This window comes from Panthera uncia, chromosome C2 (assembly GCF_023721935.1).
Source record: "Panthera uncia isolate 11264 chromosome C2, Puncia_PCG_1.0, whole genome shotgun sequence".
Taxonomy (NCBI): domain Eukaryota; kingdom Metazoa; phylum Chordata; class Mammalia; order Carnivora; family Felidae; genus Panthera; species Panthera uncia.
Genome location: NC_064810.1, coordinates 38,776,364 through 38,798,143, shown reverse-complemented (window position 1 = coordinate 38,798,143; position 21,780 = coordinate 38,776,364). Strand labels below are relative to the sequence as shown.

The window sequence follows — 21,780 nt, the reverse complement described above, 5'->3', positions numbered from 1 at the left end:
CTTTTATTTCTCACTTCCTAAATCATAGACCCTTTGAGGACCAAAGGAATTGATAAAAAAAAATAGAGAGTCATCAAAAATATACGTTTATCCAAGTATTCTTCTATCTTCTCAGAAAAATTGATAGCAAAAAAAGATCAACTTTTACAGAAAATGAGTAATGAGATTTATGTCTCCAGTCTTGTTTGGTATATTCCATTCTGCCCTCAAATACAGATTCACATTTCTCCTCAGTAATAAGTGATTGATAATCCATCAGCATACAGATATCCTGGGAATTTGTGGGCAATCAGCAGTGGAGCAACCAAATAACGTTACCTGGGAAGACTGGAGTGATGTGTGCCTCACTGGTCTCAGTCACAAGTTAGCAGGCAAAGGAAGTATTTCCATCGTATAATGACACAGATGGCTGAAGATGGGTTTCTTGCCTAGCTCAGCTCCTGAGTATTAGAATAGCCTTCCTGTAAAGTCTTTGTCCCTACTTCCTTGCCCCAGGAATTTCTGAAAGCAGGTCCATTTAGGGCATATGCTTAGCATTTGACCTTTGGTTTCTGCACTCCTCTGACTCATCTTCCCAACTTTCCAGTATTCCCAAGAATTTTCACCCACACTCTTTCACTCCCTCATAAATAAATGCACAAATTGTTTTTTTGCTCCTTTTTCTCTCCTAATATGACTATCAGACTCTTGGAGAAGAGCACAATCATCTGTTAGAACAGAGCCTAGATCCATTAGAATGAAAAACAATTAGTTAGCTTTCCTTAAGGACAGACAGGACTTTGCCTTAAGAAGCCCAAAAAGTTTGTGGCTGGCATAATTCCCAACCGGGAAAAGGAGATGCACCATTTTGTCTTGAGAAACAGGACCCCCAAAGGAGAGATTGAATGGCTCCTGTCAATGTAATGCAATGTTTTGAATTTTCATATGAAAAAAACACAAATTGAAGCTTTATATATTGTTACACATTAAGGAAGAAAGATTTAACTCATTGAATTTCCTTTTAAATTATTGTATTCTATTTTCCTTTACTCCTTTTCCCATCCTGTTCTGTGTTTACATAAAGTGCATTCATAAAGCAGTTCAGAAAAAATATTAAAGTCCTAGGTCAAAAGGAAGAAATAAAGAAAAACATTTACTAATTTCATCATTCCTCCAAAAAGATGAAAGACTGTAGAAGTTTTCAACAGCCACTATAAAATGTCCCAATGCTCACCCTGGAATGGAGGCAGCGAGCTAGAACTGAAAGGACATTGGATTAGAAATATACTATTTTTATGACTTGCTCAAGTTTCAGTTTATTTAGTCCTCAGCTCCTTTATCTGAAAATGAAAATGAAATAACTATACTAGATTTTACAGTTACAACAATCTATGAACCTACCTCATCCCCAGCTTTTTCTTACCCTTAAGCATTATAGCAGTCTAATGATATATATAAATCACTCCTATTTATTGACTTCAGACAACAAAAATGTCGTGCTAATGAGAGCCACACCTGTTCCCTTTTACCCAGCCAACTACACACATGCTTATACTTGGAAAGGATTCTTTTTTTTTTTTTTTTTTTTTTTGAGAGGGAGAGAGAGAGAGAGGAAGAGGGAGGGAGTTTGCATGTGCACACACACAAGCACGCATGGATGGAGAAGGGGCACAGGGAGAGAGAGAGAATCTTAGGCAGGCTCCATGTCAAGCTCAACTGGGAGCCAGATCCCCCAACCCTAGGATCATGACCTGAGCCAAAATCAAGAGTTGGACACTTTACTGAGCCATCCAGATGCCCGGGACAGAATTCTTTAATGCCAGATAATCCCATAGCAGATATTCATAGTAACGATGAAATATGCAATCTCACACACATGCACACACACACACACACACACACACACACAGAAATGAACTTAACCTTCATTTTTTGCATAGGATAGTGTGTTCACCATTGGCTTCCTGCTTTCTTCTTCTACCCTATCAAGTCTTTTTCTTATTTATTCTTTAAAATGTGTGGATGATTATAGGTTTGCAAGATATTAGTATTATAGTGGTATGTGCATTTTATTTATTTATTTTTTTATTTTTAAAATTTTTTTTCAACGTTTTTTATTTATTTTTGGGACAGAGAGAGACAGAGCATGAACGGGGGAGGGGCAGAGAGAGAGGGTGACACAGAATCGGAAACAGGCTCCAGGCTCCGAGCCATCAGCCCAGAGCCTGACGCGGGGCTCGAACTCACGGACTGCGAGATCGTGACCTGGCTGAAGTCGGACGCTTAACCGACTGCGCCACCCAGGCGCCCCAGTGGTATGTGCATTTTAAAGGAGAACACAGATGGAACTTTAATCTTGAAATGTCAACTATCAGTTATGGATAAGGAGATTTCAGAAGCATCACTCTATACTACCTCTGAAGTCATTTAATGATAATTCTGCTGGCAGAAATGTCAGTGTATTAAATGTGATTCTTGCACGAAACAAGAGAAGAACAGGGTCCAAAGGCAACATGCAGAAGTCCAGGGGAAATATCACTGAAAGAATATACTTGTGCAAAATATAGAGGAAAAATTGATCTGTCAAGATGTTTATTATGTTATTTGCTAAAAACAGGGAAAGAAAAAGAAAAGACACCAAGAACATACAACAACCACAGAAAAATAGTTAGTCATTAGCTATTCAGGTACCAAAGAGTAACTTGAGTAAATGTTCATATGTTTAAAAAGTAGTTTTCAAAATTTGCTGTATACTGTCTGAAAAGCCGTCTCTAGAATGTGCGGGAGGAATATTTGTCTGTATCATTTTGTATATCTCTGTATCTCTGGTGTCTTAAACTGTATCTGGCACATAGCAGGTGCTCAAAAAATATTGTGTGAATTTATTGATTAATTATTTAAAGTAAACATTGGAAAAATATACAGATTAGTGTGGTAATGATTCCATCTTGCGGTGTTGAATTATGGGTACATTTTTCCTAATTTTCTGAACTTTTCCCACCCTTCTCCTACCTTGCTGTCCACATATATATCCTGTTGATATGCAGTAATACATATTTTCAATCTCCTTCTACCCCAGTACATGCTCATTTATGTTTACAGATGGACAAAAGAGATAATTCTGTAAAGAGAAAGATTAGAAATAAACAGATTGCATTTTTTGAAAAACAAAAGTCAAGACATAGTGTGTATGTACTTTGTGTAGCTACAGTTTTGTCTACATCCAGAGATAGTGACATAGCACAGAAATGACTTCTCTCTGTTTCAGTCATGAGCTAGTTTTTCCATTGTACTATTCCACAGCTAATAAAACAGAGCAATTCTGCTTGTTTTTAATGTTCTGCCAGTGAACATACTGCTAGGAACAATAAGTATGAAATAAATTCTCATATTTTTTTCAGAGAGAATTAGTCTTTTACCATGAAATTTGGCCAAGCCAGGCAAATTAAACCTAGACAACAAAGCTTCAATTAGACATGCTACAGCACAGACTTACATGAAGAGTCTCTGAGTAGATTATAGTTCCAGAAATCGACAGATACTATAACAATATGCATTAGCCTCTGATTTTGCTCTGGTTTTAGTAATATGTGAGGTCTGGGACAGAACTGCACTGTATTCAAACTCAAAACTGAAATCTGGTACATAGTTCAACGCATATAAATTGCAGATGCTTTATTTCTGTTCCAGACTTATTTATCCATCTATTCATTCAATTCACTTCTTCAAGAAATGCATATTTAAGTCCCACCACTTATTAGATGAGTTGCTTATTAGTTGGGGTAACTATTATTTAATCGAACATCTTAAATGAGTTGCTAAATGTTTTGGCATCAGCTTCCTCATATATAAAGTGCAGATAATATTTGTAAATATCTTGGTAGTTTCTGGGATTGAGTTGACACATGCGATGTTTGAAAAGACCTGGCATATGATAAGACCTCAATAAATATTAGCTCCTTTTACTGCTCAGAACCTGGAGCCTGTTTCAGATTCTGTGTCTCCCTCTCTCTTTCTGCCCCTGCGCCACTTACACACACACTCTATCTCTCTCAAAAATAAATAAATATAAAAAAATTAAAAAAAATAAATTGAAGGTATGGTGATGAAAAATTAGACTTTGTTCTGGTTCGTGACAGTTTATAATTTCGTGTGCATCATTACTGCAAGACAATTCTATACGGACATCTAATGTTTCTGCATGTCTTGTGAGAAGTATTGACAGACTTTTGTTCTGATTATATTTTCAAATATGTTTTTGTAGAGAACAACCTTAGAAGAGAGAGGTTATGTCTCCTTCCAGAGCAGAGAGCAGGTTTGTTTGTTGTCCATTATATAAAAAAATAATAATGTCTCTCTGGGACAAAGTGTGGGCAGGGTTGCTTAGAGCCAATTCTGAAAGACTGACATTTTCTAAATTTGGTATTCCTTTTCTCTCATGTAACCCATTGCATGCCCATATGTCACCTGGACCTCATCATTCTTCCTTGAAGGAACTGAAATTCAGGCAAATGTTGATATTTTGGCTGCAGCTATTGCTGTGAATAATAAACTGTCCTTTGTTTCTGATCCAGGAGTGTTTTGCCTTCTGCTAGCATCCAAGCTGACTTAATGTGCAATTCAGATAAAATCTCAAATTCTTCACAATTCCTAACAATCGTTAGGTGAATGATCAGAAATGTAAAGCACATCTGCATAAACACAAAAAGTACATATACACATACAAACATGTTCTTCTCGTGTATATAGAAAAAATGAGAATGGCTAGATATTATAGGAACATTAAGGAGTAGGATGTGGCAGTAGCAGTATTCTATTATAAATTGACACTAAAAACCTTAGAATGGGAAACAAACGTGGGAATCACCTAATCAAAACTACTAGCCAATACTGATAGGTGATACTGATGTTACCTACCACTTTTTCTCCAGTGCACGACAGAATAACTGGGGCACAGTATCCACTCACTGAATATATTGCTTAATAAATGTGTAAGTAATTTATGAATACATTTGTTAAAAGAATGTGTATTCCTTACTGCCTGACCATCTCCATAATAGGGTAGGCACTTCTGCGTGGGAAATTCGGTCCTTTGCTGAACTCTTTTCTTTGGAAGTTCTTCCTTACTGTATTAATCAAGCTAGAAGAGACTGTGCTGTGAGAATGTAAAAACCACAAAATATTAGAGAATGGCATTAAATAATAAAAAGTTTATTTCTTTCTCACATCGTCATTCAATATGGGTCATCAAGCTTGCCTTTCTAGTGACTTTCTCTTTTAAGTGATATGTCAGGAATTGGGGCTCTTCTGTACTGTTGCTCTATGCAGGAGTAAAATAAAAATGGCAGAATTATCTCTGGTGTACTTAATTAAACTAAAATTTGAGTTTTTGAACTTAATTCATTGATTCTAAGTCTTCCATTAGAGCAAAACTCAACAACAACAACAACAACAGCAGCAGCGTGTTTACTTTTTTCAGCATGATATTGTAGACAATGAAATACTTATTTCCCTTTAGTCTTTATTTTTCCTAGGCTAGATAATCATAATTCCTATAATCAGGTCACGCATTATATCATTCTCAGGTACCTCACCGCTTTGATTATTTTCCTTTGGGCATCCCTTGCATTGTCAATAACATTTCAAGAGAACCACTAAAAACTGAATATAGTACCTCAGATGTTGTCAGACAAACATAGATGAAGTGAGCCTAATTTCCCATGATTTAAATTCTAGAGAGTCCAACACCTCTAGCCTTACATATTATCTTGTGAGAATTATGGAACACCAGGAAGGACAGTATTTTTAAGTATTGACTGATGCTCGCCATACTTCATTCCATTTTAGCCTGTCACCTCTCCTCCATTTAGGTCACTAGACTTTACACAGGCATTGCCTCAAGGAGGAGTGGCAACTATGGAAATTCCTGGCTTTTAAGCTTAAAAAGAAAAAAAAAAAGCCACACAAGAATACTCGAAGATCAAGTTTTTCCTGCCTTTGAAGAGATAATAATTCTCTGGGCTAGAAGAAATAGGGAAGAATTACAGAGGAAGCTAGAGAGTTAGACACTGAGGAAGGCATAGGAGAGCAGTTTTCTGTGCCCTGTCCTCTCCACTTCCACCATCACCTTTGGATTTGGTCCTGAAAAGGGGAGAGGAGCAATAAAAGTCAGTCAGAACTAAAATTTGAGAAGATACAATACCTGTGTCTCTGCCCTTTGTTTAGCATGCTGAGAGGCAGCAGCCTGCCGAGAATGTTACCATAGCATGAGAAATGAGTAGAGGTGGCTTTGTGAGGAGTCAGAGCTGAGAACTGAAGCAACCATGTTCTCCCTCCCCACCCCCCACCCCAGCCCCACAATTAGCCAAATGCCATTTCAGGAGAAGGGCAAAATCTGAAATGTCCAGTTTAACCTGAAATCATGAGTGTACCCAGAAAAAGTTGAGAAAATCCATCAGTGACTGAGTTTACTTGTACTTGACTAAGATTACCTTTTCTGCCTTTAGGAGCACTGAATGCTATATGCTGTAACAGGGAATAAGTTATGTTTTAGAAAAATACTGTCAACTTTTTAGCACTTCTAAGGACACATCTTAAAAATATTCTGACAGCTACAGCTGGTTTGCTTGTGAATGAAAAAGGTATTGGATTTGGATTTAGAAGATCTAAGTGTAAATTACCATCTCTACATATTTGGCCACGTGTATAGTTTCTCTTTTAGCAATAGTTTCATCAGGAAAAACACACATTCTGACTTTCTCATAGCGGAATGAGATATCAGGTGAGCTAAATTCCTGCAAAATAGTTTTGTAATATTTAAATTGCCAAAAATATATTACCATTACTCTATTTCTACCAGGTAGTTGTGGTCTTAAAATTATGCTAGGTTGAATATAAGTAATTTGATATTACATTTTGATATTGAGTATAAGGAGACACTCTAGTTTGCTGCTTTTCAGATTTTAATGTGCATAGGAATCACCTGGAAGATCTTATCAAAATGTAAATTCAGATTCAGCAGGTTTGGCCCGGGACCTGAGATTTTCTACTTCTAATTTTCTACTTTCTACTTCTAAGTAGATTTTCTACTTTCTATTATCTACTTTGTAGATAATAATTATGCTGGACTATAGACCACACTTGGAGGAACAGTGCTGTAGTTAACAACTAATTTTTGTACATTTCCTGAGCTTGAAGTAACAATTAAAATTTAATACTGCACCTCACATTGCCTCAGCAATAGCTCCCACATTTCTTTATCTCTCCCATCTGTTCATATCAAGTTCTTCATATTCTCAGCATATCTGATATGGATGGTGTCATGACCTGATTATCAAATGCTCTGAAATTACTTTTAGAGTTTTTTTTTTTTTATATTTGTTATTATCCATAAAGAACATGGTGTGCTTCCAGGGAAAGTATAAACAAACAGTTCAGTCCTTGAGAATTTATGAGATTTAATCCCACAATTTGGCAGCAGACATACCGTTATTTCAGTTATTCACTTTTAAGAAATGAACAAAATTTATATTTGGATATTATAAGTAAGAAAGTGAAACAAGTATTAAGGCAATAGAGGCACTGTTTTATTTTGTTTGTTTTTACTGTCTCTGTCTTTTTGAGATTCCAGGAAGGTGGTGTCTGTGGTGGAACAGGTTGTTGTCACTCATGCTTCTGTCCCTCCGGTGGGCACCACTGCTGTCTAGGGTACAGAACATCATGGCAGACATTAGAAATGATGTCATTTATTCAGCTACTAAGAAAACGTTGTACACAAGAGATTGTGGCTTGCTTCTAGGATAGAATGGGTAAAAGCATCCAGAATTGCCAAATTTACACATCAACTTCTCTCACCATCCCTTTTTAGATATGGTATGCACACTGGCTAAGAACTGGACTGTAGAAACAGATTACCTGAGTGGATAATGTTGAGGAAATCACTTAATCACTTGATACCTTGATTTCCCATCTGTATAATGGAGATAATTATTGTATTTAGCTCATGAAGCTTTTTTGAGGATTAAATGAGTTAATATATGTAAAGTGCCAGGCACATAGCAAGTACTATATAAAAGTTGACTATTATCATTATTATTATCTTTATCACCATTATTACTGTTACTTCATTTCCTTATCCTGATCAAGTTTCTGTTGTGGTTAGATAACTTCAGGCGGTATGTCTCTACCTATACTGCCAGGGTGGACATGATTTTCTTAATCTTTTTGGACACTAACATATGAAGGATGAATGGCGATAATTTATTGTCATGGGAGATGATATGAATCTCCTGAAATTGCGATGGATTTTATATTTTTCAGTTGTGCTACAGTCGTACTATATTAAAGTACTGATTAAAAACCTTAGAAAATGAAAGAAAAAGTATTTTTAAAGGTATTGAAAATACTCACCACATCTAACATTTTATCATTATTCCATAGACAATATGAGAAGAGACGTGTTTGAAGACAATTTACTCGCCAAAAAGGGAATGAAAATTAGGCTAAAAAGTAATTAAAGTATATTTTCTGGATAAAGTTCACATAAAATATTCTTAGCATCTGTGTTCTTCCTATTTGGTGTTGAAAGAGACCAAAACAAAAACATTATAGATTAACAATTCCACAACATTTAAAGATCACAGACAGAGTCGTTCAATTCAAATTAACTTCAGCAGGTTTACACTGTACTTACATTTGGTACTGTGTGAGTCACCAAAGAAATATCTAACTCTGCCTTTTCCCCCATGGAATTTATTGTTTTATCTTTTCATAAGGGAGGCAGTTATGATAATTGAAATGATCAAGGCAAAGTAACGAACAACAATAATAATAATTGCATACAATCAAGTCACAAAATATAAGGTGCGGGCAGTACAAATGATAATGGTATAAAAGAAATCAATTTTAAAATGTTAAGATCTGCTTCCTAGAAGAGGTGCCACTTATAATGGGCCTTGGAAGTAAGTGGGATTTTGAATATATTCCAGGCATCTAAAGCCACAGGGATAATAATGTTAAGACATCCTCTCCAGTAATCTATTTATATAATAAGAATGAAATAGGCAGTTGGGAGGCAAATAAATCACTTTCAGGATTTGAAGATACATGCATACCTCATTTTTGGATCAAACACAGTGCATGAAAATTTGGCAAAACCAAACAAACAACAGACAATGGAGTAATTTTTTTTGTTTGTTTCATAAGTTACTGGCATTCGAAGTGGTCCAGAAAGGTTTCCTTAAATGCAAAACCTCTTTTGTGTTTATTAAACATAAATTACTTTCAAAAATTGTTATTTACTCTCAATGTTCTAGGTTAACACCTCTTGTACAAAGTGACATCACAGCCCTTAATACCATTTTGTGCCTGGTGATCATAGGAAGTTATGTGGCATAGCTTTTCCTCTCTGCTTTCTCTCTTCTGAATGACAGCAACATGGGCCTTTGGCTTCATTAATCCTAAAATATTTAAATCAAATTATAAAACTAATGTATTAAAAATGAGAAATAAATTCAAACCACATTGTTCTGGCTGCTGTGATTTATTACTCCAATTGGTCTTTGTCTGTGGCTAGTTAGCCCGGTGGGTTAGAACAGAGTGTTAATGATGCCAAGATCAAGAGTTTAATCCTCCCTGGCCTACTTAGCTTTGTTCCATTTCATGGATAGAACCATACCCCCACCCAGACCAGACTTCATGTGATTGTATTCACTTGTCAAAGGCTGACAAAGACAATGGACTTAAATTGGCCCAGGTCTACCATTACTACCAGGAAAACCAGCGAAGAAACAGACAAGGAACTCAAGGTACATAATGAACTAATGGTCTGTCATTATCTTCCATGAAGACAAATGATTCTATCTCATGGTTAAGTACATATTCTTTGGTGATGTTTTAATTCAGGCTAAGGAGTGTCCTGACATCTCTTCATCTCATCTTATTGTTTCCCAACTTAGAGACTTTTATTATTAAATCTCTATAAAATACACTATATCAGGAATACTATGAAATCCTACAATACCAGCCAAAATTAATTCTTGAAAAAAGACCTCTACAGAGAGAGCAAGTGGCCTGTTTTAGGAATACATTCTAGGTGGTAAATAGAGGTACTAAGAGAGGGTCATGGCCAACTTTCCACAAGTCAGAACTAGGGAAGCAGGTGCTGCCAGTTTCCTATGTGTCTCTTCTGGATCAGTGGGAGTTATTTATTTATTTATTTATTTATTTATTTATTTATTTATTTTTGGGACAGAGAGAGACAGAGCATGAACGGGGGAGGGGCAGAGAGAGAGGGAGACACAGAACTGGAAGCAGGCTCCAGGCTCTGAGCCATCAGCCCAGAGCCCGACGCGGGGCTCGAACTCACGGACTGCGAGATTGTGACCTGAGCTGAAGTCAGACGCTTAACCGACTGAGCCACCCAGGCGCCCCAGTGGGAGATATTTAAAACCTCACTATATATTAAGCAAACCAAACTATGAGGATTAGAAGTAGCCTCATTATTAATTGTAGATAGGTGAAACTTTATCCTCAGAGTCTTTAAGTGAGGTCTTCAACTTGTAACTTGCACTGTGTACGCTAACCTAAAGATGTTATAAAAGGAGTAAATATGTCACAGAAGGGACCACTTTACTAGATGTTGAAAACCATTAGAAAAAAAAAGTGCCACCTTGAATCAGAGTACAAAAAAAAAAAACCTCTGTAAGAAGCCCTAAGAAATTCTTGCATGGGTGTTTTTAAAATACTCGACAGAGAGAACATGCTATTATGAGCTTACCCATTAAATGTTACAGGTTGAAAGTGAATAAAATAATGCAAGACATAACAGACATGTGCCATGCATAACTCTCACATGTGTTACACCCTAGATTGTCCTTGAATTCATGGGACTGGATGGATGCTTGCTTTGTGTGTTTTTAGGTCAGAACTCATAAAAAGACCTGCAAATTATGTGGGTTTTTAAATAAGTTTATTTATTTATATTTGAGGGGGAGGGAGGGAGGGAGGGGGGGGAGAGAGAGAGAGAGAGAGAGAGAGAGGAAGTGGGGGAGGGGCAGAGGGAAAGGGAGAGGGAGAGAGAGAATCCCAGGCAGGATCCCTACTGTCAGTGTGGAGCATGACGTGGGGCTCCATCTCACCAAATGAACCTGTGAGGTCATGACCTGAGCCCAAATCAAGAGTCCAACCACTTAACTGAGCGCCCCATGGTTGTTTTTTTTTTTTTTTTAATTTTTGATTGTTCTATGATAAATCTTGTTCTTGATTTTTGTCTGTTCCACAACTTGCCAAGGTAGGTTTGTAACAGGGAAATGCATTAACATTTTGAAGTTCAGCATGGGTCAGGTGGTGCCTTATGAGATTTATGTACGTTATTTATCCTCATAGAAGTCCTATATATCTGATTATCTTTACTAGATATGAGAAAACTGACATTTTCTTTTTCTGAAGGCAGTGTTTATGCTCTTTTAATTCTTCATGTGAATATCTGAGAGCCCGATGGTGACCCTGCATTTTATTGTCACCCCACAGCCTGGCCAGCTCTGCCCTCCTTGTAAGGAGGTCTGTTACCAGGGACTTCTCTAATCACCCTCTCCTATGCAGCTTGCTGTCCTGGCCACCTGCCTACTCTGGCCACTCTTCTTTACTCCATTTAAAGTCCTTGTTTCCTGAAACCAAGGCCATGTTTCTGGTGGTATCATATGGTATTCAATTTTTAACAGATTATGAAGGAAACAAAGAAAAATTAACCAGAAAAGTACTTTTGAGATAAAAACTCACAATTCAATCCAAAAAGAAAAATTTTAAGCTGCTCCTATAATCCCTTGCAGTTATTTTTCCTGTTGAACTTGGGAATTTTCAGGAGTTCCTTGTTTAGTTATTTCCAAACCAATTCTTAAAGCTAGAAACCCAGAAATTATGGAAAGAACCTAAATGTCCATCAATTGATGAATGGATAAAGAAGATGTGGTTTATATATACAATGGAATACTACTTGGCAATGAGAAAGAATGAAATCCTGCCATTGACAGCAATGTGGATGGAACTGGAAGGTATTATGTTACATGAAATAAGTCAGTCAGAGAAAGACAGATACCATATGTTTTCACTCATATATGGATCTTCAGAAACTTAGCAGGAGACCATGGGGGAAGGGAAGGGGATAAAAAAAGTTACAAACAGAGAGGGAGGGAGGCAAACCATAAGAGACCCTTAAATACAGAGAACAAACTGAGGGTTGGTGGGGGTTGGGGGAGAGGGGAAAGTGGGTGATGGGCATTAAGGAGGGCACTTGTTGGGATGAGCCCTGGGTGTTGTATGTAAGTGATGAGCAATGGGAATCTGCCTCCAAAACCAAGAGCACACTGTACACACAATTTGACAATAAATTATATTTAAAAAAAGAAAAGAAACCCGGGCTTAGCAGAAATTTTAATTCAATTGACCCATTAGACAAATAATTGATCTATGAAGTTTTCTCTTGAGGCTTGTCAATTCTTTGGTAAATCTAGCCTCTTGCCTCCTCCATACATATATGTGAAGTTAGATGGGTATGCAGTTAATTAGACCTAATGCCCATTTATTATTAAGTGATATGGTTTTTTGGAAGTGTTTTGGAATCAAACACTGTGGTCAGATCCTGGTTCAGTCACTCATGAGCTAGGTGATTTTAAAGTATTTAATTTTTCTGATCTTTAGTTCTTCCGTATCTGAAATGGTGATAGCAACTACTGCATAGGATTATTGTAAGAATCACATGAGGGAGATGAAAGCATTTTTAACACAAATGCCTAGTCCGTTGCAGATCCTCATAAAGTGTGAGTTTCCTTTATCACCATTTTCTTCATTAAGTAAAAAAATCATAAATACCTGATCTATATAAACTCCCTCCATTTTTTGTCATCCTCTTACAAGAGCACATGCATTAAATCATCTAGTCTATAACCTACATTTCAAGTGGTGAAAATCTACTTTTAAATTAAGCCTATCCCTACAACTGTGACTATGTTGAACCCCAAAGGATATTATCCCTTAATAAAGCATAATATCATTATCTCATTCAATAAATATTGAATGAATGTTTATAAGGTACCATAATAGTGAATGAAATATATATGTTTTATGCCTATATTAATCATAATGAAGAGACAAGGGGAAAAAAAGGCTGAGAAAAAGCACGTATTTCAAAAGGAAGAGGGGTGTTGAGAAGGCAGTTATTGGAGAGAATAGTGGAGATGGGATGGGTGTACTTTAGATTGGGAAGTGTCTTTGAGAAAGCACATTGAAGTTACAAACTAGATGGCAACTAGACCAAGTGTGGGGGGAAGAATTATCCAAGTAAATAATGCATGCAAAGACTAAATAAAAGAGAGAGTTTATTGTGCTGGAACAAATGAATGGATGGCATGTGTTATTGCAAAGTCTCATAGTGGGCAGGAGGAAATGGATAGGAGGCTATGGAGGTAAGTTGGCAGAGGAAGAGAGACAGAAGAAATGAGAAAGAGCGACAGAGACAGAGAAAGAGACAGACACAAAGAGAGAGGGAGAGAGATGGAAAGATAATTTATAATAAAGAGGCACTATATTCACCATCCAACTCAGTGGACATTGACCTAGCCCAGAATAAGAGTAAGATGGGATGCATGAATCTTTCATTTCTTGAGTTGGCCTAAATTCCCAATGCTTCTCTCCCATTATGTGTGTATCTTGCCAATTTGAATAAGATTTTAGCATTTAAAAATTAGCATAATTCTTAAAAGACATGATTCCTTAAACATTGACCATATTTCATCTGGTGTTCAATCCAAAAAAAGGTAGTCTTTTCAATGCTAAAGGTCAAATTGTCTGTGTTGAACTTATTAAGACTCAGTACATATTGAAGAAATTTTCAATAATAATTTGAGCTGCATATGGTTTCATTTGCTTTATTTATTGACTTTAGAACTCCATGTAAGATGTATCTCTACTCTGTAAGTCTTGGGTTCTGAGGAGTGCTCTGGGTTGGAGGTTAATTTTTGTGAGTTATTCGTATATTCAGTATAGGTGATTTGAAGATGGATGAGATCTTTTAGGATGAGAGGCTAGAGTAAGATAACTAAAAGGTCTAGGACAAAGCAACCAATAAACTCAATATTTAGAGTTTAAGTAGAGGAGGACTTGGCAGAGGAAACTGAGAATAGCCAAAGTGTAAGTAGAAAGTTTAAGACGGGGGGAGGGGGTGTCATGGAAGGATGTCAAGAGAAAAGAGAATTTTAAGGAATGATTAATCCTTAATGTCAAAATTAATGAAGCATCAATTAGGATGCAGTTTGAAAATGAACTTTGAACTTGCTATCATGATCATTATTGGTGATTTTAATAAATTTTAGTGGGGTAATGGGACAAATCTGACTGTAAGTGGACTAAATAGGGAATGGAAAGGGAGAATAAGGAGAAAGTGAATTTGAGGGCTTTGAGAATGATGGAGAAGATAGGAGGCAATAGTTGCAAGAGAACATGGATAAACGTGCTAGAGAAATACAGTAAAGTTGCTGAGCATTGAAGAAGGCCCATTTAAGGCAGGTAATCCTAGAGGCCAACTGAATAAAGTGGCTTATTGCTTAACATGTGAGATTTGACCTTCTGTTCTTACAACTATTCTACTGGTATTACTGGCACCAGCCCTAGATCCAGGCAAACAGAGCCCCTCCCTGGCCTCTGAGTTTTAGAGTAGTCCTCACTGGCCCTCTTTCCTGTTGTGCCTCTCTGTAGGGCAAAGGGGACATGCTTACCCAAAACTTCCTTCTTGTACCCCTTTCCCCATTAAACTATTGCATTAGTTTTCTATTGTTGCTGTAACAAATTGCCACAAATTCAGTGGCTTAAAACTATGTAGATTGATTATCTTACAGTTACGGAGGTCAGAAGTCCAAAATGATGTTGGCAAGGCTGTGTTCCTTCTGGTGGCTCTACAACACCCCAGTTGCTTGCCTTTTTTGTCTTCTAGAGGTTCCTTCTGTTCCTTAGCTCATTGTTCCCTTTCATCAACCCAGTTATCTATGGTCTGTAGAGTACTTCTCACTTCAGATCAATGTGACACTGACTCTTCTGCCTCCTGACTCCTTCTTAAAAGGACCCTTGTGATTACACTGGGCCCAGCCAGATAATCCAGGATAATTTTCCTGTCTTAAAATCTACTCGTTAATAAACTTAATTCCATCAGCAGTCTCTCTCCCTTTTGCTATGTGAGATAGGCATGTTCATAAATTCTAGGGATTAGAGTACAACATTTTTGAGGGTTGGACAGGCATCATTCTGCCTAGAACAACCATGTTTCTTAAGACCTGGGAAATTCCTGTGCAGATGAGCCAAACCTGCTTCCTCAGAGCCATGATTTTAGAGTGGGCTGCATTATCAGGGACTCAGCTTAGGCCAGACAGCTGGTCAAGGATCTGCTGTTTGGTGAATTGGGAGGGGAGTAGCTAGATACACAGGTTGAGAAATCCATGTGTGTGTACAGAAGGTTCCATGTTTCTTACACTGGCACCCCAATTAAAGACAAGCCTGGCTGTCATCACTCAGAAAAACAAAACAAAACAAAACAAAACAAAACAAAACAAAAAACTGCTTTCTTTTTTGCCCTATCTTATCCCAAGAGATACTGGGAAACCTACTTCATGTTACCCTCTCTAATTAAAACTGGTTTGGGGAGTTCACCACACCAAATTCCAGCCGTAAAATTGGGAACATTCTGGGAAATTTGGTGAGTGAGGCAAAAATATAGGGACTGTAAACCCCTGGCTCAGAAGAGTTGGGAACATTTAAGGTAATTTTAATATTCTGTTGGAATTATAGTGGCTGGGTAGAAAAGAGTAAGAGGATCAACACCAATGGGTAGGATCTGGTTCCACATCTGAGCCAGAAGGGAGGTGGGATGGTTTCAGAGAAGGAAGAGAAAAGATAAAAGGGTAAATTTCAGGAACTTTAGCTCAGAAGTGCAAATAATCAAATTTCATCTCATTTATTTCATCTCAATTATTCCAAATAATTGTGACACCTCCACATAATTAACATGACAGTGAGTACACCAGTGATCAGATCATATTCTCTGATCTGTGTGACTCACAACTGTTAAATGCAATTGGCCTACATTTCTACGCCACCTCTTTTCTAAAACATCAAGGTAACCAAAGGATGATCTAATCTAAAACCTCTTCTTTTGTGTACGTATATGCTTAAATGGATATCTATGAATATACATGCATGCATACATGTGTGTATAGGCATAAATAGATACTATATATATATATATATATATATATGCTTGTTTGTATATCCTTATCATGGGGTGATAGAGAACTGAGCCAAGAGTGAAAAGATTTGGGATTTTGGTTAGAGTGTGCCAAAAGGAGACATTAATTCTGTAGGAGACATTAACCAGACCATGTGTTTGCTTATTGTTGAAAGATGTTGAAAGATGTTAGACTAGATGATCTTTCTTGATTCTTTTTCACCCTAAAACTCTAAATATCTATCTGGGAAGTCAGAGCTCCAACTTAGCTTTCCTTAACAGTAATTGTTTCTTCTAGATTCTAATTATGGACAGAATTTATCTTTAGTCTTTCATTTTTTTCCCCTATCAGTACAATACAGAAATGAAGGAAGGTATCAAAACAAAGATATGGCAGAGGTGCCTGGGTGGCTCAGTCGGTTGAGCATACAACTCTTGATTTTGGCTCAGGTCATGTTCCCAGGGTCGTGAGATCGAGCCCCACATTGGGCTCCATGCTGAGCTTGGAGCCTGATTGGGATTCTCTCTCTCTCCCTGTGTCCCTCTCTACCACTTGCATGCTCTCACTCTCTCTCTAAAATAAAAAAAAAAAAAAAACAAATAAATAAACAAACAGAAAACCAAAAATACTGCAGTATAGAAAGATTTTGCCAAATAACTCCAGACTTTTGAGTCCATGACTTACTGGTATCCAAGAACTACATCTTTGTCATATAATAAATATTTGCACCATAGTAGAGGCCATATGGGGGAATAAGGAAGATGCAGAAATTGGGAGTATGGACATTCTGGATTTAGTTCTGGATTTTTTTTCTAAGTCAACAAATACATACTGAACATCTTCTAAATGTTAAATAACAAGATATAAGTGCTCTCTGCAAGTCTAGTAGAGGAGATATATTGAACATGTAATTATACCAATAATAATGAGCTACAGATACATTAAGTTATTTGAAGATACAGTTGGAAGATACAGTGCTTCAAACAGGGGGCTTGCTGTAGAGGAAAGGGGGCCCTTGCAAACCAGCTTTGTGGTCTAATTCATCACTTTACAGTCTAGGTCCAAAGTTCCTCACATAACAAGGAACTTCTCATTCTAACATACAGTGGAGATCCTGACACAGAATCTAAAACCATGTTCCATGTTCTGACCTGAACTGATTTCAGATATGCTTGGATCCCCTACGAGTTTGTAAGTTCCTTGAAGAGTTTTCTTTTCCCCTTTTTAGAATACTTTATACAATAAATGTTTATTAAGCCAGGTATTATATGATTTAGATTACAGATAAAAAAATCACAGTCCCTGCTCTTACGTGGCCATGGTCATACTGGGGAAAAAAGCAAATGGGAAATTTCAAATCAAGTAGTTGGTATGGTGAGAGCAGTGTTCATAGGGTGCTGGAGTTGCCAAGAGTAGAGGCATCAAAGCTGGTCTTCAGTGGATGTTCTGGAAGATGGTTCCCTAAAGAACAAAAAGGAGGTAGCAAGTGAAGAAGGTAAAGGGTGTTGGTGCAGATGTTCTGGTAATATATAATAAGACAAGGTCATAGGAGTTAGCAAGCTCTTTCCTGGAAAGGGAGGTCTAAACTCAGGTGGCTGAATGGACAGTTATAGGAGATGGTGACATAGACAGGGACCAGAATTTGAAGATTAAAGAGTTGGGACTATACATTGTAGGGAGCTATTATAAAATATTTTTTAAAGAGGGACAAAACATTATTACTCTCTTGGATCTGCAGTGGCTGGAACAGAAAACAGTAAGAGGATAAATTGTGTGAAGAATGGATCAGAAGAGGGTTAAGGTTGGGGCCTAGAAATCAGGTAGAAGCCTCCTGCAGGAGTCTGGGTAAAAGATGCCAAGTGAACTAAGGATTATAGCCACAGAGATAAAAAGATGAAGGCACAGAGTCAGAAGTGTAAAAGTTGGGATCAAGTGGACTTAGACCAGAAGCAGGGACCGTAAGAAGAAGAAAGAAGTGTCTGATGATTCTCAGATTTCTAACTCAGCAACTGGTAGGTGGGAGTTTCAATACCTGAGCTGGAAGTTAAAAGAGGAGGATCAGGTTGGGGCTATGGGGAAATATTAGTGCTATTACGACTGAGGTTCCTATGGAACATCTATGTGGAAACATCTAGACAGAAGCCAGATAGATGAACCTGGAACACAGGAAAGGAGTATGGCCAGAGGATGTCAATTTTTAAAATGACAGTGATAAACATTTCAAATAAGTTTGCATATGTCTTATTGATAGGAATACTTCTTCATGACAAAAAGCACAAAATCCAAGCTGTGAAAGCCTGTAATAAATATATTTTTAATATTTAGTAGATGAAAGAATGAATGAATAAGAGTTGTTATAATAGCAAAGAGTTCCTGTCAAATTATTATAGTTTGTGTATTTGGGTGTATAGTGTGTGCACGTGTGAATATATATGTATTGATGTATGTATATCTATGTAGTTATGTATGCACACATACACATTCATATCAAGATTAGCAATAAATTAATACTGTGCATCTGTATTAGTCAGCTAGGGCTGCCATAACAAAAAGGACTGGTTGCCTTAAGCAACAGAAATTTACTTTCTCACAGTTTTGAAGTCTGAAAGTCCAAGATCAAGCTGCCCTCAAGGTGAGTTTTTGGTGAGCCCTCTCCTCCTGGCTTGTAGACTGCACCTTCGCACTGGGTTTCACAAGTCCTTTCCTCTGTGCCAGTGCAGAGAGCAATCCCTGGTGTCCCTTCTTCTTCTTATAAAGACACCAGTTAGTAATCTTAATTACCTCCTGATAGGCCCTGTCTCCAAACATAGTCACAATGAGCGTTAGACTTCATTGAATTTTGGGGGGACACAATTCAGTCCATAACAACATCAGTGCATTTGACGTCCACATCAATTTTTTTCTCAGAGAAAGGGTAGTCTCTGGGAAAACAAAGAAACTGTTCTGTGTCATAAAAGAGGATGCCTATATTTAAAGGGAGAGATATGCTTGGTAAAGGTCAAAGAGTTTACTGATTTGTAAATAATTATAATTATTTTCCACTTTGCTTGGTTATATCAAAATACAATCATATTCCTACAGATTTTTTTTTCTTTTTCATTTTGGAGAGGATTATAAGCTGCTTGCAAGTAGATAAACCTGTCATAGCTGAATGGGTTTAATTGGTTGTTATTGCCTATTGCTCTATGGAAACCAGGCAGGAAAAGCCAGAAAAGGTTGACGTCCCACAAGAATGTCATACCATGAAGGTGTAAACTTAAAGCGGAGATCACTCGTAGAAAACTGTTGCATTCTTGGCATGTGTGCATTTGGCAATAAAGTTAACTTTCACTTACTGTTAGATTTAATGGAGGGGCTAATGCCAGTTTATTTTGCGCCTGTTCTGTTTTACCTCTTTGCACACTTGGCCTTCGTTTAGCTCTGGCCCCGTGTTGCTGCTCCCCCTAAATGCTCCCCCGGGGGTGGGAAGACCCCGCCCTGACAGCCAGGTGACAGAGACAGGGTGGGAAGCCCGAGCTCTGAGGGCGCGGAGCCTCACGCATACCGTTCCCCTCCCACCATCATCCCGCTGCTAGGAGGCGGAGAGGGCTTCAAACTTAGCTCCAATCCGCAGCCGGCCTTCCCCGGGGTCCCCTGCTGGGCGACCCGCCCGCAGCGGACCCAGTTTGAAGAACTTTACGGAGCTCGGCGTCAGAGCCTGGAGCGGCGAAGTGCTCCCCCTCCTCCCCAGCGGCCCCCTCCCTCTGCCCCCGCCTCCCGGTCCTCGCCCAGGCTCGAGCTCCGGTGATAGGACGAGCTCCGGGCGTGCATTGTGTATATGCAAACCAGTGCCCCGGCTCCCCGGGGCTGCCCTACCCGGCCGGGGCTGAGGCTGCGGCTGGAGCTGCGGTGGGTGCTGCTGTCCTCGCCGGAGCCCGGCGCTGTCATGCCCCCGCCGCGCGGCGGGCCGCTGAGCCCCGGAGCCGCTATATAAGCGCAGGCAAGGGGACATTCGGAGGGGCTGAAGATGAAGGTGCCCGCGCATGGGCCCCCACTGATTGCCAACCCCTCCCGAGCCCGCGCCCAGCGCGGAGCCCGCGGCCGCCCAGGACCCGCCTTCACCGCAGTAGCAGCTGGAGCAGCGACAGAGGAGGCAGCTACGGCGGTGGCGGCGGCGCCCGTCGCCGGAGCGCGTAGATCGGCGGCGGCAGCTCGGGGGCCGCCGCTGCCCCGGCTGCCATGAGTTGTGCGGAGGTGATGTATCACCCCCAGCCGTATGGAGCGCCCCAGTATCTGCCCAACCCTGTGGCAGCTGCAACCTGCCCCACAGCCTACTACCACCCGGCGCCCCAACCTGGCCAGCAGGTGAGTCACCGACCGGGCAGCCCGCCGGGGGCGGGGGCGGGGGCGAGGGGCACCGAGAGTATCTGTCTGGGACTGGGGCGACGTCCCGCCGGGACGGGTGGCGCGGAGGATGCTCTGGGACCTGCGGGAGCGCCCTTGAGCCGAAAGCCATTAGTAGGGAAGAGGAGAGGCTTCGGGAAGGGACGAGCACAGCAGCCTGGTGGACGGGTGGGGATTCATTACCTGGCTGGGGGCTTCATTGGCTGTTGTCGCCGGAGCTCAGAGGCTGGTCCTCATAGGCACCTTAGCTCTTTGGGCTCAGTTTTCTGAAACTCACCAAGGGCATCTGTCTTAGGAGTATGTGAGTAAACTTCCTTTAAATCAAATATCTTGTTTCCTTTGGAAAGGTGGAGTGTTTCAGGGTTTTGTGGATTAAGAGGATGAAATGTGTCACTGACATAGGGGAGGCTACTTGGACAGTGAGCTCATGGAATGACCTTTCTGGAACTTTTATGGTGGAATATCGATCTCGTGTAACGCCTGTCAAATGTTACTAGGATTTCTCTGTAGAGTCTGTCTTCTCATGACTGTGACTTAGAGGGCAGGAATTGATCCCAAAGTTCCTCATTCATTTTTAATTCTATCAAAGCACAGAGGTGTTCTAGTTCAGTCCGCTGGGAGTGTGTCGGTCTTCAAGAAGTAACTTTGGATCTCGGGATGTTGGATCTTCACCATGCTGGTGAGAGTGACTGAGAATGCTGTGGCTAAAAAGGGTTCTAGAACCAGGGAGATGATATAGTTCCTTTAGAAGGGAGGATAGGGTGTGGAGAATTTGGCACTAGGTACCCCTGGACATTCCTCTCTGGACACCAACAGAGTGTGTGTCAAGACTTAGTGCTACAGAGAACACATATGTGAGTATGTGGCACTAGCTTGTACCAAAGCAGAGTCTTCAGACTTTGGGAATTAGGGGGGGTTGATTTGGTGAGATTAAAAAAAATACAATTTACACACTCTGAGGTGGAGACACTTATCAGGGAACTAGATATGGTTTGGAGATTACCATCCACAGAATTTATTGATTGGGTTTTTTAAATTTCTTAGGAACCGTATGTTTTATTATGGTCTTAAGGGTTTGGCTCTTTAATTTATTATTATTGATATAGTTAGGTAATATTTTAATTTTAATTTCTCTATTCCCTTTACGTCT

The 21,780-nt window shown here is 39.3% G+C and overlaps 1 protein-coding gene and 1 long non-coding RNA gene across 6 annotated transcripts in view; one reads left to right on the top strand and one right to left on the bottom strand.

Annotated features, from left to right (window-relative positions):
- Positions 1 to 7,543: 7,543 nt before the first annotated feature.
- Positions 7,544 to 21,490, bottom strand: LOC125920837 (uncharacterized). Its single transcript, XR_007457220.1, has 2 exons — positions 20,814 to 21,490; positions 7,544 to 7,681 (listed from the first exon to the last, which is right to left on the bottom strand). It is a non-coding gene; the product is annotated as an uncharacterized LOC125920837 (long non-coding RNA).
- The window catches only part of VGLL3 (vestigial like family member 3), a 55,410-nt gene continuing 53,678 nt past the window's right edge, over positions 20,049 to 21,780 (top strand). For all 5 annotated transcript variants that reach the window (XR_007457219.1, XR_007457218.1, XM_049628008.1 and 2 more), the window contains exon 1: positions 20,049 to 20,591. Coding sequence is in view for 3 of the 5 variants with exons in the window: in XM_049628008.1 (XP_049483965.1) it covers positions 20,466 to 20,591 (126 nt within the window). In the remaining 2 variants the exon portion in view is untranslated. The remainder of the gene's footprint in view (positions 20,592 to 21,780) is intronic.